This window comes from Boleophthalmus pectinirostris, unplaced genomic scaffold (assembly GCF_026225935.1).
Source record: "Boleophthalmus pectinirostris isolate CB_2022bp ecotype Guang Dong unplaced genomic scaffold, ASM2622593v1 HiC_scaffold_17, whole genome shotgun sequence".
Lineage (NCBI taxonomy): Eukaryota > Metazoa > Chordata > Actinopteri > Gobiiformes > Gobiidae > Boleophthalmus > Boleophthalmus pectinirostris.
Window position 1 is genome coordinate 30,371,979 of NW_026571115.1, and position 26,027 is coordinate 30,398,005.

At 40.7% G+C, this 26,027-nt stretch overlaps 1 protein-coding gene across 1 annotated transcript in view; it reads left to right on the forward strand.

Annotated features, from left to right (window-relative positions):
* Positions 1–26,027, forward strand: part of cacna1ia (calcium voltage-gated channel subunit alpha1 Ia) — a 493,137-nt gene that overhangs the window by 304,508 nt on the left and 162,602 nt on the right. The window contains exon 10 of the mRNA XM_055153099.1: positions 15,968–16,119. Within this exon, the coding sequence (XP_055009074.1) occupies positions 15,968–16,119 (152 nt within the window). The remainder of the gene's footprint in view (positions 1–15,967; positions 16,120–26,027) is intronic.

The window sequence follows — 26,027 nt, forward strand, 5'->3', positions numbered from 1 at the left end:
AAAAATCTTTCCCTCTCGTTTATCTTTCCTTTTGTTGTCTCTCTCTCTCTCTCTCTCTCATTGTTTTCTCTCTTGTTCTTCATCTCTCTCTTCTTCATCTGTCTATCTATAATTTACCCAGTGCCAAGTCCCGTAGACTCACTCTCTTGGCTTGCACACCTCCGTCATCTCGCTCTCTCTTCTTTCTCTTTATCTCTCTCTCTCCCTCTTTGCATTCTCTCTCGTTCTCCATCTCTCTCTTCTTCATCTGTCTATCTATAATTCACCCCAGTGCCAAATCCCATAGACTCACATGTTCACTGACTTGGCTTGCACACCTCCGTCATCTCTCCCTCTCTTTTTTCTCTCTCTCTCTCTCTTTCTCCCTTCCGCCCACGCACCCCGACAGCGTATACTCTCATCTCGGAAGAAACTAAAAATAAACTGGAAACGTGTGCGGGGAAGAGGATGGAGAGAGAGAGAGAAAGAGAGAAAAAAAAGAGAGAGGTTACACAGCACTTTTCACTGGTGTGGGCAGGAACTCAAAAGTCATAATCATAATATTAATAGTCACGCTTTAGACTTATATAACGTTTTCTGGACAGTTCAAGTTGCGTAACATTGCAGCGTTGGTATTTCTGTGGTGCCAGAGCTGCCCCGGGGCGGAGTGATGGAGAACTGGCTGGTGTTTTGTGCCAGTGGTCTCTCTGAACAACATTACAGACCGTGATATAAGTGTAGGGTGAAGGAGAAGTTGAGAAGTTAGCTGAAGATTGTGTACTGTTTTGGAATTTCTGTGTAGAAAGTCAGATTAAACTCATGTTTACGAGTATAGTTTTCTGCATAAATAGTTTTTGCGTGGACTCCCCCTGCAGGTGTAGTCTTGTAAGTGCAGTTTGGGTCAGATTCACAGAGATACGTCATAGTTTAAGGAGCTTTTGCCATGCACTCCTTTTTTTTTTTTTTAGTTCAACTCTGATCAGTATCCCGGTTATGATCAGGTTTTGAGTATTCCAGTTTCGTTGTGGAGCATGTACACTGAAAAAAAAAAGTTGCTGGATTTGCGTAAAAAAGTTATGGACAGCGGTTGCACGCAATAAAATTATGTTTAGGCTTTGAAACTTTTTTCGAACCCCTCTACACATATTTTTCTCGGAACATGAACGTCACTTTTTCATGTTGATGAAATTTGAACAAATCATGCTGAATATGCATATTTATCTTATGGTACCTTATCATGAAATGTATAAGTATGTATAATTTAATTTAATTGATCAAATTCTGTAAAAGAATACAAAAACAGTCTTTAGTTTTCTACAGTTCTGTATTGTCTTAAACAGAATCAAACACAAAGAGCACAGGGACAGAGACACACAGTTTGGAACTGGACAGTGTGAAGATTTATTCCAGTGAAGAAGCTCTGGTCTCTGCCTGTGGACACACGAATAACACATGATGATCACATTCTGATGATCTACTCTGTTGTACATGTTTAAATACACTTAAAGTACTTATTACTACAATAATGGACCAGAACAGAAGAACAAGAACATTAGAAGTGTATCTGCAGAAACAAAACTCACCATGTGCTGCTTTTCTTCCTCTAAACACAGTAACAGGGAGGGCATCTGGTATAAAGTCTCCTAGTGCCACATCACCCTGTAGAAACACGACAGCTGTTTCAATAGGAAGTTCATTTTGAAAAATTTTTAAATAATTTTAGTTGGTTTACTTACTTTGCTCAAACATCTTCCTTTTTTCTGAAACATCAACTATAACATTCATGAACTTCCCCACAGCTCCAGCAGAACCTGGACGTCACTCTGTGTTTGTAGACGACTCTGGAAGCAACACATTCAAATCTTAGTACAAGTGTCACACTCTTGTAGATGGACAGTCAAAAACAATTTGTTTCAAGGAAACAGTCCTTACATTACCTCTAATTTCAAATAAAACAACACAAACATGTTTTAACAATGACGACATTCTAGGCCGGAGAAGCACATAATAAAATCTTTGAAAAGTCTCACCTCCAGATCAGCTTCATAATCCTCCTGCTCCACACTGTTTGTCCTCTGCTCCTGTATCTGTCCTGTGTCCTGTTACATTTGAATTTTCCCTCCAAAAGTTTTGGGGAGGAGAATTCCAGAGGGAGGAGCCTCACCAGAAATTATAATAAAGTCATGTTTCCTCAACCTGATTAAAACATGCAGGTCTCACATCGGCCACAATCAAGCGATGTTTGTAAGATTTAAACATGCTTGACAGAGAAACGTAAAAAAGTGATGTTATTGTTGTCAAATTTGTTTTTGCAATTTGAGCAACCCCTCTCGGACCGTTTTTTCAGTGTATATGCAGTATCCCGGTTTCAGTATCCCGAATAAGCCATTATCCCTGTTATGAGAAACCGGGATACTGTAGTTGTTATATTCCGATATTCCGCACTCAACTTTATGTTGCAGTAACCGGGATACTGCGTATACATGCCACAGTATCCCTGTCCAAAAGACAAACACTTTTTAGTCTTTTCATCACAACAGTAGTCGACATAAATACAGTGAGCAGCATAAATAAAGTTAGTAAAATGACTGAAAGAACTGCGCTAAAACTTCACACGCGTACGACCTGCGCGCGTACGACCTGCACTCGCGCGTACGACCTGCGCGCGTACGACCTGCGCGCGTACGACCTGCGCGCGTACGACCTGCGCACGTACGACCTGCGCACGTACGACCTGCGCTCGTACGACCTGCACAGGTTTGAAAAGTGAACATGAACCACCTCCAATGCAATAAACACACAGAACAGACTCACTGACAACAGCAGCACATCCTCTGTCACAGAAAAAAAAAAAAAAACACTTCCACTGACTCATGTCCTTTAGTCTTATAGAAGCTGACTGCGTTATGGGACAAGGAACGAGACTTTTTTTTTCAGCGCTTATAGTTTATGCAAATGAGCCATGTGGTTGTAAGTTTTGTTTCTGTAAAACATAAACAATTATGCTCAAAGCTGCATTATACTATCAAACAGGCAGATGTGGCTCTATAGTGGTTATGGTTTATATGTTGTAAAGTTTATTTATGCAGAAGAGTCTAAAGAGAAGAATTTGCTGCAGTGTAGAACTTGTACAATGTTTGGAAATGTTGGTTTTGATCTGCGCAGTGGATTGTGGGATACCTCATAGCTAAAGAAGCTCATGGTTGTTTTTTCCTGGTTGATTAAGTATATAATTGTTGCACTTGCACATTTGTATGATCATGTCAAGAAACCGGGATACTGTATTTGATCATGGGATACTGATGTGCATGTAAACACTCTCTTTGACTTGAGTTGTCTTGGTTTGGTTTGCAAATGGACTGTGGTGCGGTTCATTTGTGATGCGAACGCCACCCGCCGTTTTTCATCCCAGCGAGCTTCTGCAGTGCGCTGAGCATAAACAACTCCGGAATGATGATCAAACCGGGAGAAACAGGCAGTGACAAGACGTATAGTGAGGAGCAAATTAATTATCGCTGTTATTTCACGTAATTAGACCAAAATATCACAGTTTCTGGGACTGATCACGGAAACAGTGGAGTCGAGGCTCATCAGTGACACTGGTTTGTAAAGTAAAGAGCTGCGTGTGTGTGTTTCTGTAGGTGTTTGTAGAATCCAAATGTGAAATCCAAACATTGCTAAAATCTGTTGCATCTTAACTTTTGTTGACAAGTAATACAGAAGTAGTAGGGAAGGGACTTAACTGTGGGCAATGGGCTAATGCAGTTTCTTCTTTGTTGTCATTAGGGCTGGGCATCATTAAGGAGTTACCGATACGATACATACCTCGATACATAGGCCACGATACGATACATACCTCGATACAGTCAGCTTTCAGTTCGATATGATATATTTCAAATTGATTTGATATGGTTCAATCAAAAATAAAGGCTAAATCATGGCTGTGATACTAAAAGTCTTTATTAAACCACTTCATATGAAGCACAAACATTTTAATCATCAAAACTGTGAAAATGTCAAATGTGTCGCATAAACGAGTTTCATTTCACTGAACAAGCAACAAAACTGTAGCGCTGTAACCAAATAATTAAGTAAAATACACCAAAAAATACCCTCGATATACAGTATCGATTCAATATCATCATATTAAATTATACAATATACTGATATTTCAATATTTTTGCACACCCCTACTTGTCATTTCTAGCACTATTTCCAGTGCAGCAACATCTCAGGCAGAGGGTATATTCTGTTTTCTTTTGTTTTGGTTCATTTGAGCTAAAACATGGTGAAAATGTGACCAAATGAAAACAATGTTTCCTGAAACCAAACCATTTAACTCAGACATGTCAGACTCAGGCCCAAGGGCCAAATTTGGCCCGCAATATAATTATATTTGGCCCGCAGGTTCATATCAAATATGTATTAGAGGTGGCCCACCGGCTGCCACGCCAGTCGTAGAAGTTGTATCTAAGAAGAGATGCCAAAATATTTGTATCTACTTTTGTTATTATTTTATATTCTGCTTGTTCTGAATTCAGTGTTTAAGCAAAACTATTATTAAACATTTATTTTAATAAGAAAAGGTTTAACATTACATGTCTCGAAAGAAGAGAAAATATGCATATATTGTTGACATGTTTCAAAAAATATTTAGTTTGGCCCACGAATTTTGGCCTCTGTGAATTTGAGTTTGACGCCCCTGATTTAACTAGACTAACAGGTGTGAAAGTGTTCTAAAATTTTTGTTCTTGGCCTGGTGACATGACAAGTAGGTGGCCCACTCTCCACCAGAAATGTTCCATAGTATGACTTAAAAAATTGTATATGGGTAGAATAACTAAAACAAATGATAATAAACTCAAATCTACTTCAATTAATTCACCTCAGCAGCATCTACAAGGTATAAAGACATCAACATCAACACATTATGCAAGCAGATGGAGAACGGTGTCTTGCCTAAGGACAGAACAACAGCTCGAAAGCAAACTGGAGACTCGAATCCCGTCGTCCACAGGGGAGAAAGCTAATCTCACTCAAGCCTTAATGCAACTTTCCTTAAAAACAACCCAGTAACTTTTCCAATTTTTAGTTCATTAATTAAGCAGAGAATTATGATTAGAGGCACTCGGGAGAGAAGCTCAAACCTGCGCAGAATTTAATACGAAAAATATGACATGGTAATCGCATTAGGACAAAATGCAACGGCCTGATACCACGAACAGTTAGGGGAGTTTTAAAGACGGGGCACTGCGCAAAAATCAACTTTTTTTGGAGCTTTCTACTGTGTTAGAATGTTGTTCCCTCATCAGAAACATGACTGAAGTGGTTTGAGATGCCATCCATGCATGTTTTAGTAATCTAGCGATCTCTCCCAGGCTCTATTTGACTTATAGCTGTAACATTCTGTGTGATGCTCCGCCCACAAGCCTACGTTGAGCATTAAGGATTTGCATTTATTGTTTTGGCATCCGTACTGGAGGTCAAGACTGGGATTATTCAGTTTATTTCAGTATAATCATGGCGACTTTAAACGGCGCAAACGACGTAAAACTGCCCGAAATCGCCAGCTCGTTAGATCAGCCGTCATTAGAAAGGTATAAAGCAAAAGTCGTCCTCCTGGGTTGTGGGATAGATCCCGATCTAATTCCGATGGAGCGCTTTGTCAATCTAATCAACGCTCACTCTGTGCCCAAACTTTAGTATCTAGATCAGGGGTGTCAAACATATGGCCCGGGGGCTGGATCCGGCCCTCCAAGACCTTTAATCTGACCCTCGGCTGATTTTCTACTAAAATATTTTAATTATATTTTAAAACCTGAAGACAGAATTTGCAATTTTTCGCACATCATTCACAGTCAAAACCTCTGATGTGCCCACAGACATGCAACTAGAAATAATAGATTTACAGTTACTAAAAGATGCCAAGTTTCAGAATTCTATGAAATGCATACAAGTTCATGTTAAAACGTCGTGTTGAAATTGCATTTTTCTTAAAGTTTCAGGTTGTTCATAATATTATAATATTTTGTAAAAGAAAGAGTTCATCAATTATAAATGATTTCTGTAATAGATGCAGAAATATTTGAACTTATTGCTGTTTTTGGGGTTTATATGCCATGAGTTTTCTGATCCGGCCCCTTTGGGATCAAAGTAGGTTGGATACGGCCCCCGGACCAAAATGAGTTTGACACCCCTGGTCTACATATTTGCAACTACTTCATTCATTCGACATCGTCCTGCACTAATCAAGAACTGAAAAGCTACACGGTGTTAGAAGCAGATAAATATTTTGTAGCGGGATGGGTGAGATCTTTTGTTGATCACCAAACATCACATCTGATCCTGATAACAGCCAGGGGAAGTAGAATGGGGGTCAAAATCAGAGTTGGAGCGACCCCGGCGAGTTTCATTGTTGACAAAAGCGCGCGTTGCATGCTGGGAATTATTTTGGTCGGCGGCAAGAAACACTAATTCAACATGACGGACGGAGCGAGAAAGCACGTAAAGGGTATTGATCCCGGTTATTTATCCACTCTAACGTCAGAGGACCCAAGACCATTTGACCAGAAATTGGTCATAAGCATCGATGGACGCAAAATCACCCTTTTCAACCCTGACAAAAGGTGGACCAAACCAAATTTCTGGTCAGAATCGCCAACTACCTGGACAAATATTCACTTGGGCGATATCCACAATGACTTGGTGGAAACTCCTGGGCCATTCACAGCAGAAAAGATGAAAACCTCCAAGAGTCTCGATGCTTTGTTGAACTTGTTGGAGTCCACGGTTTGTTAGGATCTTCTATGTTTGCTCTGCAAATGTTTGAAAGCCGTTAGCGGTTCTTTTCACTCAGAATACGAAAAAGACATTTTCCTTCTTCCGTGCTTCTATTTGTGCATCCGATAATGCAGCAGGAATTTACCATTATCGGGGATAAATACGTGAGGTTACCCACTGTGTCTGACCGCTATCCTGTTTCTTGCCTCCGATCAAAATATTTCCCAGCATGCAACGCGGGCTTTTAATAACAATGACGTCAACAACTCGCCTATAGAGAGCCGGGGTGGGGGGGATTCCTTGCCGGCGAAAGTGAGGACGTTGGGGTGGGTGGTTGAGGATTCCGTGCTGGTACATCATTGGTATTGATGAAGAAAAAAAAAAAATCCATGTTCATGTCTGGTTTGCTGTAGTGGTGTCTTTATTGGTTGGAAGTTGCATGTTGTAAGCAGGCAGATGGTGAGCTTCTGACACACATGGTGTCTGTGGAGCAAGCTGACCATGAGCAAAATTGTGAGGAATTTAACAGCAATAACAAAGCACCCTTATAAACCCCCTTTTGGTAAAACTGTCATTGTTTCAAAAGATCAGCATTTCAAGTACAGCTGAGATCAGGAAGGACAGCAGCAGGGGGTAACAGGTGAAGACCCCAGAGACCTTTGATGGTGTCTTGGGTAAAGTCTTTAAGTGTAAAACAAATCACATGTATTCGTTAACCAGAATGAAAACTAAAACCAGAGAATAATTCCTTTTCTTCGACCGTATATATCATTTCATTCACTGTAAATCTCTTCTTCGTTTGTGTGGAGATGGTCCCTCACCAGAAATGAAATGTTGACTGCACAGACGACTGTACTCAGTGAGCTCCCATCCCTCTCTTTTTATGTCCGCTCTCCATCTCTGTCTGCGATCTTTATCAGCCGGGATCCGAGAGAAAGATACTTCAACCTCCTTCTTTAGCAGAGTGAATCCGGCCAGAACATCCAACAGCAACACAGGTCAAAACCACTGAGTGCGTATACATGCACATCAATAACCCGGTTATGATCGGGTTTTTTGAGTATCCCGGTTTCTTGATGGTGCATGTATACGCAGTAACCCGGTTTCAGTAACCCGGTTATGGCAGTATCCCGGTTATTAGAAACCAGGTTACTGTAGCTGGTTTATTCCGATAGTAACCGGGTTACTTGTGACATGTATACGCAGTATCCCGGTTACTGCAACATAAAGTTGAGTGCGCATGCGTCCAAAAGACACTTTCCAGCCTTTCACCACAACAGTAGTCACATAAATAAATTGACCAATATAAATAAAGTGACCAAACGAGTGAAATGACTGTAAAATACGCTAAACCTGCACATTACAATCTGCACTTGTACGACCTGCACTCGTGTGACGCTGAAAAGCTAAAACATGAACTATCTCCTATACTCTATACGCACGGAACACACTTACCATCATTAGCGCCTCTTCTGTCACAGAAATAACACACATAATCCACAGAGTCGTGTCATTTAGTCCAAAAGAAACTGATCGCATCAGCGGCACAAGGAGCGAGTTGTTTTTATCGCCGCTAACAGTTTATGCTAATTAGCCTACGGTCTTAAGTTTCATTTCTGTAAAACATAAACAAATGTGATCAGAGCTGAATTATCTGATCAAACGGGCTGATGTGTCTATAGTGTTTATGGTTTATATGTTGTAAAGTTGAGTTTATTTATGCAGAAGATTTTAATGAAGAATCTGCACAGTGGATTGTGGGAGATCTCGTAGCTCCTTAGCTTCTTATGCTAAAGGAGCTCACGGTTTGTATTTTTCCTGGTTTATGAAATTGATTTAAGTTAATTTTTGCGCTTGCGCATTTGTAAGATTATGTCAAGAAACCGGGATACTCCATTTGATCATGTATACGCGGATATGAGTATCCCGGTTTCTCAGTGCGCATGTAAACGCAGTAACCCGAATACTGACATAACCGGGATATGGCTAATAACCGGGTTATTGATGTACATGTATACACACTCACTGTTATTCAGTTCAAATTTTATCGCACACAAATACACGTTTGTCCAGATGGATAGTTTGACCTCCGATATGGCGGCATGAACACCAGGTCACGTGGTTTTCTGACACAGACGCAAAACCTTAATAGCTTAACAAACCTGATGCGGGCCGAGCTAGTTCGTTTTAAACAGTTTACCGTCGTCCAAAGTTATTCCTCGCTTACCTTATGCATTCAGAGCGTCCTAATAATTCACTACGAGTTTATTAGCTCTTTCCACAACCAGAGTGGAGTAAAGATAACAAAAATTTGAGAACACTTTTTAGAACACTCGTTAGTCTAGTTAAATGCCTCCACAAGCTCCATCCACCACTGTTATGCACAATTTAGTTAGTTGTTTTTTGAGGAAATTTGGTCTTAAATTCCAAATTCATTCAAATTTGCGATTAACCTTGCAGCAGTAGCAAACCTAAAATATTAATACTACCTTTTCAAACCCCAGTATAAAGCGTCGTACCATTTTTGAGTGTATTTCCCCATAATCAGGAAGTGTGTGGTTAGTTAGCACTGACAGTGAAACTCTGCTCTGTGGTGAATGCATAAGGTAAGTGAGGAATAACTTTGGACCACTGTAAACCTTTTCAAATTAACTAGTTCTTTTTTTTCATGTTTTTAAAACAGTAATACCGTCTTTTTCGGACTAAAAGTTGCACTTTTTTTCATGGTTTGGGTGGTCCTGTGATTTATACTTCGGGGCAACTTATATATTAACATTTTTACACTGAAGCCGCGAGAGGCTCTAGTCTTGTGTGTCAGTATCTGCTGCTCCTGTTCCTCCTGTACCACTGTCACTTCACTCTACTGCGCATGTCTCCTGCAGAAAGAGCCTCTGTCCTGTCTGTATCATGTCAGTCGATCGCACCATTACTTCTGTACCACTGGAAATAAAAAAATTTAACAAACTTATAAAAACAACTGAGAAGACTGAACACAAATGTCCCCCAAAAAGAAAATCTTATTTTGCAGATTACAAGCTGCAAGTAGCAAAATATGCACCTGAAAACTGTAATCGAGCAGCAGAAAGAAAGTTTGGAGTGAGTGACAAATTTGTGACACAGGGAGGGTGCACCATGAAACTTTCCTGGAAGTCACTGGATGGATCGACAAAGCCTGGACTTCAGTGACACCGAAACCATCCTGTCAGGATTCGGAAACGCTGGAATAATTCTAACTGGAACTGATGTTGAGTCTGACGACAGCTACACGAGAAGAGGAAGTGGCGCTCCGTTTACCTCTACAAGTCACGGAGTTGCTCAGAAGTGACACAGAGGATGAAGAATTGAATGGATTTAGTGATTTGGAGTGAGATGGAGAGTTTGTTAAACTTGTTCTGTTCTGTTGTTTATGTTATAGTTTATCTGAAGAACTGTTCATATGTGACGTTAACAGTCTGTTGTTCTCTGTTCTATTGTTATTACTATTGTTATTACTGTAACCTTCCTTTCAAGATGAGATGTCAGTTCCTGGTCTCTGATTTTATAAAATAGCTTTCCCCCAAAGAATGCAACTTACTGTTCGGTGCGACTTATATATGTTTTTTTCTTCTTCATTACGCATTCTTACGCTGGTGCGATTTATACTCCGGAGCGATTTATAATCCGAAAAATAAGGTAATCAGGTACAGTGAGGGAATTATTTTTGTTTATCTATCTAAAAATCTTTGCGTCCATTCAAAATCCAATTACGATTAATCTTGCAGTCTTCTCAAACCTGAAATACCAATATTACTTTTCCAAACCCCTGAATCCACCGTCGCACTGTATCTTTGAGTATATTCTCCCCCATAACATTGAACCTAAGCCAGATTGATTTCTCACCGCACCTGCTGAAACCGATTCGGAGAGATGGATCTCCTCTGACCACATCGATCGGCCCGGAGATAGCCCCGTCCGATAATGGCAGTGCGGACAGACTTTGCAACCTCCGGGGATGGAGAGATATGAGAGAAAGAGAGGAAGAGAAAGAGAAAGAGAGAGGATTACGGAGAGGCAGCGCTTTGCTAAGTTTGGCAGGGCCTAGCTGGCTGTTTCTTTTGTCGCCGAGCTTCGGAAATACAAACTCGCGGGGGGGTATCGGAGAAAGCATCTGATCCATATCGCGCAGTCAGTCACAAAGGGAGGAGCGGGTGACGGAGTGCATACAGATGGAGAGAAGAAGAAAAAGAGGAGAAAACTGTAGATCATGGACTGTAATATGACCAGTGGTGGATGAAGTACTCAATTTTACGTACAGGTACAAGGGCAAGAAGTTTCTCAAGTAAAAGTAAAAGTAAAAAAGTACCATATTATAACGTTGTTCAAAAAGTGCCTGAAGTGGTTTTATTTATCATCCATGCATGTTTGAGTACGTCATTTCTACACAAAAATACAAAAGTAAGATGCAAAAGTGTACACAACAACTTCAAAATACTGACGCAATGTGCAGTAGTTATTAGCGAGATGCACACTGATCGTGTTGTGATAGCGCTCTGAAGGGGGAGAGACTTAGCACAGAGAGCAAAGGGAGAAACTACTCAGAGCAACAAAAATGAAAGAGCAAATAGAGCATTTTCAAAACAATAAAAGGTAAACTACTGCCTCTTTAAAGGGCCCATATTACACTTTTCTGACGCACACACCTTGCATGTTTACGCTGAGTCCCTCTCTTCAACAGAAAACACTCTGTTACACGTTGTGATGTCATGTGGTAATGCAGGAAGTGCCTCACTGTGTTTTTAAACTCCATACACCTTCACTAGAATCATTTGTCTGAATCATCATTCATCAGACCTAGTGCCTTTGTTCAATTTCATTTCTCTCCAGCAACTAGGTCAGGAATTGGAAAACACTAGACCAGGCATGTCCAAACTATGGTCCGTGGGCCCATTGCAGCCCTCAGACAAATTTTTCTTGGCCCTCAGGCTTCCAGGTGAATTGGCTCAAATTACCTTACATCATTTAAATATTAACTTCTTACTGCAAGTATTTGGAAAATCTACCTTGATAAAGTGAATATTTAATATTTAGTGTGTGGTTTTAAGGATCTTAGCATGAGCCATCAGTGTTTATTCATGCTATTGGTGTTAAACATGCACATATTTCAAATATTCACTGTATTGAGCATTAGTCTATGGCCCTCGACTGGCCCTCTGCTTCATCTGTGTTTAAATATATGGCCCTTGATGAAAAAGTTTGGACACCCCTGCACTAGACGGTTCACAAAAACACTGAAAGTGCAAGTTTGGGCACCAGCCAATCAGTGAAGAGTGATATATTCAGTGTTGTCAACGATTCCTGAGATCGAGGATTTAAAGCTGGAATAAAGAGAATGTTTGGTGAATTTCATCAAGGGGAAAGACATTATTGTCCTTCTTCCTACGGGATTTGGTAAAAGCTTAATATACCATTTAGCCCTATTAGCGGCGCATTACATACGTCACGACCAAATAGCAGCGATTGGTTAAATGAAAAAAAGTACCTGCCTACGGTTGAGCAAACGAAATCTAAGGCTGCGAGGTCAGACGGTTTGTACGAAGTGAAATGAAGTAAAACCGGCTGATGAATCAGGCTAATGGAATTCCCAATCACTACTGAACAAAAGGTAAAAAGTAGCTGTACACAGGAAAAACTGGAGGGTTAAAATTACAAGGTGGAATATTTCAAAGTTTTTTTGTGTTTTTAACACAAAAAGTGTTATTTTAACTATTTGAAAGTTAAACAGGAGTTTGAGTTGGTATTATTTGTTGTTTATTATTATTTGAGTTGATATGGTTGAAGTTAATTCAACTTACCCCACCCACCACTTCAAACTCCAGACCAGTTTGGACCAGTTTTATACATAATTTCATCTTAAATTAACTCAAATAAAGTGTAAAAAATAAAACACCTCTGTGTGTTGTTCAGCTAAATGAGGATAACCCTACAAAGTGTTATCCGTTTACTTTACTAAAATGTTAATATAACTCTTGATTTCGGGGTTAAACAGGAACTTTGGTCCAGATTAACATTTCCAAAAATATTAAATAGATCGGAAATGTGTAAAAAATCCCTCAGTCGTCCAGGTACAATCCATGGCAAAGGAGAGAAATCAGTTTGTCGACCGGACGAAAAATTTTGTTTGGTCGAATATGTTTCACGGCTCATCCAGGAAAATGTCCATCAGTGTCTGACCAGAACTGAAGAAGCAGCTTGGATGAGCTGTGAAACCTATTCGACCAAACTAAAATTTTGTCCAGTTGACAAATTGATTTCTCTGCTTTGCCATAAATAGATCGGACTCATTTAAACCCTGAGGAAATGTTAAAATGGATTCTATGTGTCTATGTGTCGATTCTAAGTGTCAATTTTAACACTGCACTTTTTGCTGTAGCCACTTCATAACGTCACAAGGTGGAACGAGCATTTTGAGCTTTGGAAATGTAGACAGATTAATAATGCAGGATTACTCAAACATGTGTGAATGAAACAAAACAACAAACGTTTTTTTCACAAGATAACACCATTCTAACACGGCTTAAACCTCACAAGAGTCATTTTTGCGTAATATAGGACCTTTAAAATGCATTGTCATCATCAAATAAACCCATAATAATAACAGTTGCTGACACATGCTGAATGGGAGAGAATAATACAGGAAAGTGAATGCATACAAACACAAAGAGGACTGAGGGGAGTATACGCCGTGATGTGTACTGTGCTGTGTGTTCAACTGATGAAGTCTGATCTCCTGATATCCTTCTGCTGTCTTTCACTGAGCCTGGATTAAAGCAGGATTAAACCAGGAAACGCAAGGATCACACTGGAACTATAACCCAGGACGATAGCTGGGAGCATACAGCAAAACAAAAATAAGTGTGTGGTCCAGTCCCAGTGAAAAAAGGGAAGTTTTTTTTTTTTTTTCTTCACAAAATATGTAATACAGCCCCACCAAGATGATCTGTACACAGCATAGTGTTGTAGTAGTCGAGACCAAGACCAGTCCGAGACCACAGGGTTCCGAGATCAGGACGAGACCAAGACCTCTGAGGGTCGAAACCGGGACAAGAGCAGACCAAATCGAGACCATCTTTGTCATTTTTAACATTTATTTGTATTTTACAGTTATTTTGACACATACATATCAATGTTTTTGTAAATCTATCTCCATTTTATCTGATTAATGTTTATTTAGGCATAAAATAAGTCAAGCAAACTGTACTGTACTGACTCTGCACCTTTTTGGACCCTCACCCACAATTTGCGAACCCGTTTTTTTAACTGGCACTTTACAGAAAACTGTGAAGAAAGTGAAAAAAGTGGTTCCTAACTGGAGTTATATTATCTTACTGGTTTTACAGTGGGATTTGCCAGCCTCTGCACATTTACCAAACTCACATCGTGACAAATACAGATGCATTTGTGAACTTTTATTAAGCAAACTTCAACAAAATGTCGCAGTAAGTAATTTACTTCCGACAGCAGCGATCATAATTAAATTTGATTACACTTGACGAGTATCAGACCAAGAGTCCAAGACAAGACCGAGCCCAAATGCCTTCAAGACTGAGACAAGACCGAGTCCAAGCACCTTCAAGACCAAGACAAGAATGAGTCCTGACGCCTTCAAGACCGAGGCAAGACCAAGTCCAAACGCCGTCAGGACCAAGGCAAGACCAAGTCCAAACGCCTTCAAGACCGAGACAAGAATGAGTCCTGAACGCCTTCAAGACCGAGGCAAGACCAGAGTCCAAACGCCTTCAAGACCGAGACAAGACCGAGTCCAAACGCCTTCAAGACCGAGACAAGACCGAGTCCAAACGCCTTCAAGACCGAGACAAGACCAAGTCTTAACACCTTCAAGACCAAGACAAGGCAGAGTCCAAACGCCTTCAAGACCGAGACAAGACCGAGTCCAAACGCCTTCAAGACCGAGACAAGGCAGAGTCCAAACGCCTTCAAGACCGAGACAAGACCGAGTCCAAACGCCTTCAAGACCGAGGCAAGACCAAGTCTTAACACCTTCAAGACCGAGACAAGGCAGAGTCCAAACACCTTCAAGACCGAGACAAGACTGTAAAAAAAATGTTTTCGAGGCTGGTCTCAAGACATAGACCGGTCTCGATTACTACAACACTAAAACAGGGCGCAGAATTTTGTACTACACTCCTGACCACAACTCAAGTACTACTACTAAAATAATTGTAGTGAAAGTATGTTGCTAGAAAAGTACTCTAAAAAATATATTTTTTTAAGTTACTCAAGAAAAATGTAACTGAGAATGGACCAAACCAGAGCTAAACCAGATGGAAACCAGACTGAATACCTAATATGGATCTAACTGTGAACTAAAGTGAACAAAACTAGTCTGATTTAACCATTTTAAAGTATGTTTTCTTTATCTGTTAGCCATGATTTTAATATAATTTGTATACCATTCTATTTTATCTTTCGAATAAGCCTGTTTTCCTCGCCGTCCTCTCCCTTTCCGACTATTAAAGATACAAAGCCTGTTCATTTTTCACAGATAAAAAACACTTCTCCTGGTGACAGTTTGATTGACAGCCGCTGAATACACAATAGTTTCCTGTGCAGATGTCCACGCGTCTATTGTCACTGCGCTTGTGTTCGGAGATGACTGTGTTTTTCTATCTTTCACACGCACACACAAACACGGCTGTTTCTGGTTTTGTTCGGGGCCGTGGGTAAAATGATATTTGGGGGCCGTATTGGTCAAAAATAGTGAAAAAATGTGGCCTGAATATACCCAAAGTCCACACTGATCGCAAGTTAATTACCATAGATTTCATTCAGACTGTAGAAGCACAAATATTTACTGGAATAATAATGTTCTGTAAAGTTAAAGGTGCATTGAGTAACTTCTGGTGGTGGAGGGTTTGTCATTTTGTGTAAAAGGGGTGTAATTTTCTGCATTTTGGCGGGTTTTAGAGGATCCCAGCTGCTCTGTTTTACTGTAATGGTGGTAAAAGTCTTGCACTTTCCCAATAATACAGAAAAGCAAAGAGGGGAGAGACATTTTCAAGGACAAAATATCTATTCACCAGGACATTTGGGTCTTTTTCAAAATTTCCATGTGTTTTTCATGTCTCGAAAACGCGCCGACTATTGTCCAGGTTTTCTAGGGCATGAAGGAACCCCGTGATAATTTCTCTGTTCATTTTCTTCTCCACAGCCTGAAGAACTGACCAACGTCCTGGAGATCTGTAACATCGTCTTCACCAGCATGTTCACGCTGGAGATGATCCTCAAGCTCACCGCGTTCGGCTTCTTCGAGTATCTGAGGAACCCCTACAACATCTTTGACGGCATCATCGTCATCATCAGGTCTGTGTCTGAGGAGAATACATCAAATTATTGCATTTTTAAACAATAGGGATGAGCATGATTGGTCCATTAATCGATAATTGATCATTAAGAATTTCATTGATTATGTTCAGTTTTAATTAACAAACCGAATGTAGGTCGCTGTGCGTAGCGTAGGGTGGCCAAACGTCTGTTTTTCCCAGGACATGTCCCTTTTCCACGTCCTGTCCTGGCCGTCCGGGATTTTTTTAATTAATAAAGTGATGCAAATGTCCGGGTTTTCATTACCGTTCGTTGGGCCATTAAACTGAATGGCTCTCGTAGCTCTGTGTGCACTCAAAAGGAGCGAGCAGACACAAACAGTCGGTCAGCCTGAAACATGCCGAAGCACAAATGCGCAATTAACGATGACGTCTACAAGAAATTCCCTGCTTTCTATCCTGGTCGAGACAAGTGGGAGTGGGGGCACAGTGTACAAAGCAGCACATATGTTTCGGTGTCCAGTGGGGGTGCCAGGGACCTCAAAGCACCAGGACACCAAAAAACATTAAAAAGCTTTGCCAGGTGAGAGTAGCGCAATGTCGATGACGAGGCCCCACCCCCCGTACGGTGTCCTGGTTTTGACAAACGCAAATATGGTCACACTAACCTGTATTCACCTGAGTCATGTCCTTTAGTCCAACAGAAGTTGAACCACATCAGCGACACAAGAGCTGATATTTTCTTCGCTTAGTTTATGCAAATTAGCCATGCGGTTTTAAGTTTTGTTTCTGTGAGACTTGTGCAAAGCTGCAAACACATTATAATGTCAAATGGGCTGATGTGGCTCTAGAGTGTTTATGGTTTATATGTTATAAAGCTGAATTTATTTATGCAGATTAGTATTGCAGATAGTAATAATAATGATGATCATTTTAATATAAATACTTTAATGATTAATCGATAATCGATCGTTAATTCTCCCGACGACCGATTAAGACAATTTAATCGAATGCCCATCCCTAGTAAACAAACATTTCCAAGATGTAAAATCCCTCAGTCGTCCAGGTAGAACAGAACTGAACTGAAGAAGCAGCTTGGATGAGCTACAAAACATATTTGCCCAAATAAACTTTTGTCTAGTTGACAAATATAATTTCTCTTTTTGCAAAACATTTCCAAGCTACACTCTAAGAAATTAAATATTGGATTAAACTAAAACAAGGTTTGTCAACTGATTCCACACAAGCAGGTTGTTTTAATGTTACAGAACAATTGGTTATTACTAAATTCAAAGAAATAATGTTAATTAAATCCAAAGTAAAAATGCTGCTTCAAGTCAAGGCATTGTTTTACCAATTCATGATATTGTTTTGGAATTTCAACCTTATTATGTTCATTAAATTATTACACTTATATAAAAATACAAACAGTTTCTATCTAAACTTACAATGTTAGTTTGGAATTAAGGAAAAAAGCAAATACAAAATAAGTTCTACATCTTTTTGCAAATATACTGTAACAACAACAGTTCAGTAAGGCTCATGTAGCAAACAAGTGTGCTCTATATTTAGTGCGTATGACACGTTTCTCTAATTTTGTGTGTTGTAAATATAAATTCTAGTTTTACACCAATCAAGAAACAAATTAGTGAAAAAAAGTTGAAAACTAGAAGTAAAGTTCTAAAAAAAAGCATTGATCATCACAGTAGGACAAATTCTATCCTAAAGTTTGGCACAATTTGCATGAACGAAACTTTTCTGATACGACGCACACACAGTTTGAGTCCAATTATGAACGCAGAAGATTTACAGTTTGTTCTTGACATCTTGCACCTTGTTCGATACTTTCTTGCCATCCAAATCCATGAGGACTTTTTGATAAAACTCAGAGGTGCAGCGTAGTTTCAGGCAGTACAGGAGTCTAAACAGCAGAGCACATTTCGCAGGTCCTGGAGAAAAGGGCTGCGTAATGCTCACTTTAAAGGTGCACTGTGTAACTTTTCTGGTAGAGGATCCTTCAGATGCTTTTCTTTGTGTTATTGCTTTGTCTGGATTGTTTCACAGTATGGCATTAAACCTTTCTATCTGCACTGAGACCAAACCAGACCAAGTTACGGGTCAGATCTGTGGAGAGGCGATCCCGCTCTCAGTCATAATGCCGTTTTTTCTGGACTATAAGTCACTCTGGAGTATAAGTCGCACCAGTCAAAATTGCTTAATGAAGAAGAAAAAAACATATATAAGTCGCACCGGACTATAAGACGCATTGTTGGGGGGAAATTTGTTTTATAAAATCTGAGACCAAGAACTGACATTTCATCTTAAAAGGCAAGTAATAGTGATAAAAATAGAACAGAGAACAACAGGCTGAACAGGTGTTTGTATGTTAACTCTTTCCCCCCTGGACGCCTACTAGGAACAACCCATACATATGTTACTAGGGCTACACCCATAGAGCATAATTGCATAAAAGAAAACAGACTTCCACGAGTGATTATAAATTATTTTTTACACTCATTAACTTAATTGTAACACAGACATATTTGTATCTCTGGAAACCTTAGACTCTGAACTCTTCATTTATGGATGTTTAAATGTGATTCAACTCATTTATAGGTGTATAACAGCTCACTGAAATGAGAGTTTACCTGGTCAGGTGCAAACTCGAAAACAAAAAACTACATTCAGCATTTGATATATACATGTTCTGAGTACTATATTCATAAAAAAATAAAAAATATACTTTGTCAAAGTATTTAAACAGATTTCATATCACCAGATACAGTATAGCCAAGTGTGCACCTGTTTTTACCTGTTGTACACCTGTGTGCATCTAATTCATTTTTTCCATTTAACTTATTCAACTTATTTAATTTATTCAACTCATTTAGCTTATTCAACTAATTCATCTTATTATAATATAATAATAAAACTCTTCCCCGTCAGTGTGTGTCCAGTATTTGTCATCTTGTTTACTTTCTCGTGTGCAGAGCTCCACATAAGTGTTTTTTCTGTAGCGATTCTGTTAAACATCGCATCTTGGAAAAAAAAAGACTGAAATATTTTAAAGGACTGGCCTGGGCAACATCCAGATTTCAGGGCAATTTTGGTTCATAATCGAGTATAAAGCTCAGATAGTTTGTTCGGATATCGCAGGACTCCACACAGACGCATCAGCGGCATTCTCATCTTCGTAAGATCCCTCTCTGAAAGTCCGTCGCTATCGCTGTTTTCCACTTTATAATCAACTTCATCATCACTTTGAAATCAATAAAAGTCAATTATCTAAACTTATCCATAAAATACGTCCGCTCCTCATTATTTCTAAAACTGTGTGCTGCAGCGCGATCTTTCCATTGCTCGTGTTTCGTGTTCTGTTTTTTCCGGAAGCTACCATCGTCACTACTTCGATTAACTTTGGAAAAAAATCGGCGAAAACATATCCTTGAATCCTATTGGTCAGTCTAGTGTGGGTTGTAGTGGCCCCGACCTGTTGCAGTCTCTGTTTAAATGTGAAAAACCGAGCAATTTCTAAAGGTCGTCAAATCACGTCTTTAGTGAAACAGCGGAGGTGTCAAAAGTCGTCATTAAGGGAACAGGGGGGTCGTTAAATGTCTTCATGGGGGAAAGAGTTAACGTAACATATGAACAGTTATTCAGATAACTATAGCATTAACAATCACTAAATCCGTAGAACTTTTCTTCCTCAGCGTCACTTCTGAGCAACTCTGCCATCTAGCTTTTAGCCCGCGATGAGCTTTTTTAGTTTTCTTCATTGCAGTTTGAGTATCCTCTGTTTTTCGCCAGTCCCTCACAAGTTTTTCGCTCACTCCAAACTTTCTTTCTGCTGCTCAATTACCATTTTCACGACTTGCAGAAGGACAGCGGCTCTTTCTGCAGGAGACATGCGCAGTAGAGTGAAGTGACAGTGGTACAGGAGTAATAGGAGCAGCAGATACTGACACACAAGACTAGAGCGCCCTCTCGAGGCTGCCAGTGTGAAAATAACAAACATGTGAAATTATCTATTTTAATATACCGTATTTTCCGTACTATAGGCGCACTGTCATAGAATGGTCTACTTTTTTCACAAATAAACCCGACTTTAAACGAAACACAGCAGTTGGATGGGTCAGTGGGACTTTGTTTGCCGCGTTCACGGTGACTCTGGGCTTTGTTCAGTTGTGGCGTGTAGGGAGGGTGTGTCTGGGACCGCTGGATTGTCGGCGTGTTCGCAGTGACTCAGTTGTTCAGTCGAGTCTAGAAGTGGCACATTGCACTCGCTTTTTCGGTTCGTTCCTCCGTTCCGTTCCTCGTCGGCGTGGAGTGATGTGAGTGTGGCTGCGGGTGGTGCAGCGTTGTAGTTTACTGAAGTCGTGAGTGGATTCGTGTATAGAGCGCTCTGGATTGTGGGAAGTGCTGTAGTTTTTTGATGCGGTCGGAGGCTTAAAGGTTGTATGGAGGATTTATTTATTTTTTATTTTTTTCAAATTGTCAATGAAAGTTTAAAATACCATTACAGAGACGTTGCAGCCTTGTAATTATGATGACCAAAAAAAAAAAAAAAAAAGAATGAAAATCTACCAACTGTGGACGTAGTGAGGCTAGATAAACATCAGCCAAAAGATAACGAGGCTCCCTCATTTTCTATTGGCTGTTAGGTTGTCAATCAAACTCCCTAGGTTCCTAGTGTAACTGACTCGCTGATGCGCGGGGATTACGTGGTTTATGCAGCGGTTCTTAGAGGCTTTTTTAAACTGTCGCTTCCTCGCAGTTCGCACAAAGTTTGTTGAGATGGCGGACGAGAATCCACGACCAGTTCATCGCAAAAGAAAGTCCGTTTTTGAGGTCGCTGAAAGAAGAGAAGGGGAAAAGGAGCAAAGCCAAACTGAGGTGATTCTTGGAGATTCCTTCCGGCGACGGCGCGAATGAAGCAAACGAAGGGTATAGAAACTGACATGTCAGTTCTAGACAGGTCACTTCAACAGTAATTCTGAACAGTCACCGGCTGTAAACAAACATGATTTCTAGAGTAAGGAGGCAGGAGGAGGTGTTTCTAGGTGTTTCTAAAGGACTGTCGGTGTATTTCTTTTCCCTTAAAAATCCTCTATACAACCTTTAAGAGCGCGGAACGTACGGTATAAGTCGAGTATAAATCGCAGGACCACCCAAACCATAAAAAACGTGCACCTTATAGTCCGAAAAACCACCTGTAAGTGAACACATGTAACATTGATCTGTTTAATGTCACACTGCGTAACATTCCAGGCACAGCAATGACATCCCCATAGAAACAAACACGACAGAGAGAGAAAGATGGACTCATTGGATTAAAAATATTACAGCAAAGCAGCTCCACAAACGGGATGTAACTGTCACTGGCAGTTTCTACGCGATTCTCATCCAACAGTATCTCCAGCTGGATAAAATTGCGTGTCCTAGTTGCATCCTTATGGTTCTCACGGAGCCAAATTTGACAGTAAACTGTATTCAGCAAAATGGTACCCCCCCTGCCACGGCACTACCACTGAGCCCCATTAGAGTGCTATGATAAATATGCACCGGATAATGTATTGCTGTGATAAATAGTAGAGCAAATACACAAACTCTGGGCCTTATGAATATACAGCGTGTACTTCAAATACTGCAAACTAAACCGACTTATTCAGATACAAGATGCGTAATGGACTAATCTGTAGAAATAACATTATGGTATGAAATGGGTCACGGAGAAGAAAAAAGAAAAAGGAAATGCGATCGTCTGGCTGAGAGAAATGGTGTGTTTACCTTATTCTGCAACCTGCATCAGAATGGTTCATGTTTTTTTCTCTCCCTACACGTACGCTGTCGTTTCTCTCTCTCTGTCATGTTGTTTCTCTCTCTCTGTCATGTTGTTTTTCTCTCTCTGTCGCTCTCTCTCATTCTTGTGACTTATCTTTAACTCTCATGCCTCTCTCTCTCTCCATTCCTTGTCTTTCTCATGTCTTCACTCTTAACTTTATACTTTCCCTTCTCTCTCTCTCATCCTTTTCTTTATCTCGCCATTTCCTTGTCTCTCTCATCCTTTCTCTCTCTCTCTCTCATGCCTTCTGTCTCTCTCATGCCTTCTCTTTTACCCTTATGCTTTCTCTCTCTATTATCCCTTCTCTCTCTCTCTCTCTCATCCTTATGCTTCCTTTTGCCGATTCCTTGTCTCTCTCATCCTTTCTCTTTCTCTCTCTCTCTCTCTCTCTCATCTCTCTCTCTCTCTCATGGCTTCTTTCTTGCCCTAATGCTTTCTCTCTCTCTTATGACTTCTCTCTTTCTCATCCTTTTCTTTATCTCGCCATTTCCTTGTCTCTCTCATCCTTTCTCTCTCTCTCTCTCATGCCTTCTGTCTCTCTCATGCCTTCTCTTTTACCCTTATGCTTTCTCTCTCTATTATCCCTTCTCTCTCTCTCTCATCATGCCTTCTATCTCTTTTTCTCTTCATCCCTTCTCTATCTCATGCCTTTTCTCTCTTTCTCTCTCATGGCTTCTTTCTTGCCCTTATGCTTTCTCTCTCTCTTATCCCTTCTCTCTCTTTCATGACTTTTCTCTCTCTCATCCTTTTCTTTCTCTCGCCATTTCCTTGTCTCTCTCATCCTTTCTCTGTCTCTCTCTCATGCCTTCTGTCGCTCTCTATCATGCCTTCTCTCTTACCCTTATGCTTTCTCTCTCTCATTCCTTCTGTCTCTCATACTTTCTCTCTCTCTCATACTTTCTCTTACCCTTATATGCTTTCTCTCTAATTCCTTGTCTCTCTCATCCCTTCTCTCTTTCATGTCTTTTCTCTCTTCTCTCTCCTATCCCTTCTCTCTCTCATGCATTCTCTCGTACCCTCATGCTTTATCTCTCTCATTCCTTGTCTCTCTCACCCCTTCTCTCTCTCTCTCTCATGCCTTCACTCTCTCATGCCTCGTCTGTCTCTCGTCCCTTCTCTCTCTCGTGACTTCTCTCTCCCTCATCCTTTTCTTTATCTCGCCGTTTCCTTGTCTCTCTCATTCCTTCTCTGTCACATGCCTTTTCTCTCATGCCTTCTGTCTCTCTCATGCCTTCTCTTTTACCCTTATGCTTTCTCTCTCTCTTATCCCTTCTCTCTCTCTCTCATCTTCTCTCTATCTTTTCTCTTGCCGAATTCCTTGTCTCTCTCATCCTTTCTCTCTCTCTCTCTCTCTCTGTCATGCCTTCTCTCTCTCTCTCTCTTCATCCTTTCTTCTTTATCTCGCCATTTCCTTGTCTCTCTCATCCTTTCTCTCTCTCTCTCTCTCTCATGCCTTCTGTCTCTCTCATGCCTTCTCTTTTACCCTTATGCTTTCTCTCTCTCTTATCCCTTCTCTCTCTCTCTCTCATCCTTATGCTTTCTCTTGCCAATTCATTGTCTCTCTCATCCTTTCTCTCTCTCTCTCTCTCTCTCTCTCTGTCATGCCTTCTCTCTCTCTCTTCTCTCTCTCTCTCTCTCATGGCTTCTTTCTTGCCCTAATGCTTTCTCTCTCTCTTATGACTTCTCTCTTTCTCATCCTTTTCTTTATCTCGCCATTTCCTTGTCTCTCTCATCCTTTCTCTCTCTCTCTCATGCCTTCTGTCTCTCTCGTGCCTTCTCTTTTACCCTTATGCTTTCTCTCTCTTATCCCTATCCCTTCTCTCTCTCTCTCTTCATCCTTCATGCCTTCTATCTCTTTTTCTCTTCATCCCTTCTCTATCTCATGCCTTTTCTCTCTTTCTCTCTCATGGCTTCTTTCTTGCCCTTATGCTTTCTCTCTCTCTTATCCCTTCTCTCTCTTTCATGACTTTTCTCTCTCTCATCCTTTTCTTTCTCTCGCCATTTCCTTGTCTCTCTCATCCTTTCTCTGTCTCTCTCTCATGCCTTCTATCGCTCTCTATCATGCCTTCTCTCTTACCCTTATGCTTTCTCTCTCTCTCATTCCTTCTGTCTCTCATACTTTCTCTCTCTCTCATACTTTCTCTTACCCTTATATGCTTTCTCTCTAATTCCTTGTCTCTCTCATCCCTTCTCTCTTTCATGTCTTTTCTCTCTTCTCTCTCCTATCCCTTCTCTCTCTCATGCATTCTCTCGTACCCTCATGCTTTATCTCTCTCATTCCTTGTCTCTCTCACCCCTTCTCTCTCTCTCTCTCATGCCTTCACTCTCTCATGCCTCGTCTCTCTCTCGTCCCTTCTCTCTCTCGTGACTTCTCTCTCCCTCATCCTTTTCTTTATCTCGCTGTTTCCTTGTCTCTCTCATTCCTTCTCTGTCACATGCCTTTTCTCTCATGCCTTCTGTCTCTCTCATGCCTTCTCTTTTACCCTTATGCTTTCTCTCTCTCTTATCCCTTCTCTCTCTCTCTCATCTTTATGCTTTCTCTTGCCGATTCCTTGTCTCTCTCATCCTTTCTCTCTCTCTCTCTCTGTCATGCCTTCTCTCTCTTTCTCTCTCATCCTTTTCTTTATCTCGCCATTTCCTTGTCTCTCTCATCCTTTCTCTCTCTCTCTCTCTCTCATGCCTTCTGTCTCTCTCATGCCTTCTCTTTACCCTTATGCTTTCTCTCTCTCTTATCCCTTCTCTCTCTCTCTCTCATCCTTATGCTTTCTCTTGCCAATTCATTGTCTCTCTCATCCTTTCTCTCTCTCTCTCTCTCTCTCTCTCTCTCTCTCTGTCATGCCTTCTCTCTCTCTCTCTCTCTCTCTCTCATGGCTTCTTTCTTGCCCTTATGCTTTCTCTCTCTCTTATCCCTTCTCTCTCTCTCTCATGACTTCTCTCTCTCTCATCCTTTTCTTTATCTCGCCATTTCCTTGTCTCTCTCATCCTTTCTCTCTCTCTCTCATGCCTTCTGTCTCTCTCTCTCTCTCTCATTCCTTCTCTCTCTCATACCTTCTCTTTTACCCTTATGCTTTCTCTCTTTCTTATCCCTTCTCTCTCTCTCTCTCTCATCCTTATGCTTCCTTTTGCCGATTCCTTGTCTCTCTCATCCTTTCTCTTTCTCTTCATCCCTTCTCTATCTCATGCCTTTTCTCTCTTTCTCTCTCATGGCTTCTTTCTTGCCCTTATGCTTTCTCTCTCTCTTATCCCTTCTCTCTCTCATCCTTATGCTTCCTTGTCTCTCTCATTCTCTCTCTCTCGCTCTCTCTCTCATGCCTTCTATCTCTCTTTCTCTTCATCCCTTCTCTATCTCATGCCTTCTCTCTCTCTCTCTCTCTCTCTCTCTATCATGCCTTCTGTCTTACCCTTATGCTTTCTCTCTCTCATCCTTTCTCTTTCTCACATGCCTTCTCTCTCTCTCTTTTTTTCTCCCTCTCATGACTTATCTCTCACCTCTCTATCATGGTTTCTCTCTCTTTGCCTCTCTCGCTCTCTGTGCCTTTTCTATCTCTCTGTTTCTCATGATTTTGTTCTCTTTCTCTCTCTATCATGCTTCTCCTCTCTCTGTAGCTCTCTTTCTGTCTATCATGCTTTCTCTTTTTCCTCTCTCTTATGGCCTCTGCCTCTTTCGTTCTTGCTCTATCATGCTTTCTCCCTCTCTCATGGCTTAGTTTTTTTTTTTAATCTCATGCCTTGTTCTCTTTTTCTTTCTCTTTCTCATTCCTTGTTTTTCTCTCTCTCATACTTTGTCTTTCACTCTCTCATGCCTTGTCTCTTTGTCTCCTTGACTTTGTCTTGTCTCCTTTCTCTCTCTTGTCTTTCTTTGTTTGTCTCTGTTTCTGTCCCTCTCTCTCATGCCTTCTCTTTCTCTCATTATCTTTTGCTTCTCTCTCTCATCCCTTGTCTTTCTCCCTTTTGTCTTCCTTTCTCTCTCTTTCTCTCTCTTGTCTTTCTATGTGTGACTCTGTTTCTCTCTCTCTCATGCTTTATCTCTCTCTCAGCTTCCTTCTCTCCCTTTCTCTCTCTTTCTCGCTCTCTCATGATTTCCTACCCATCTTTTTGTGGCATTA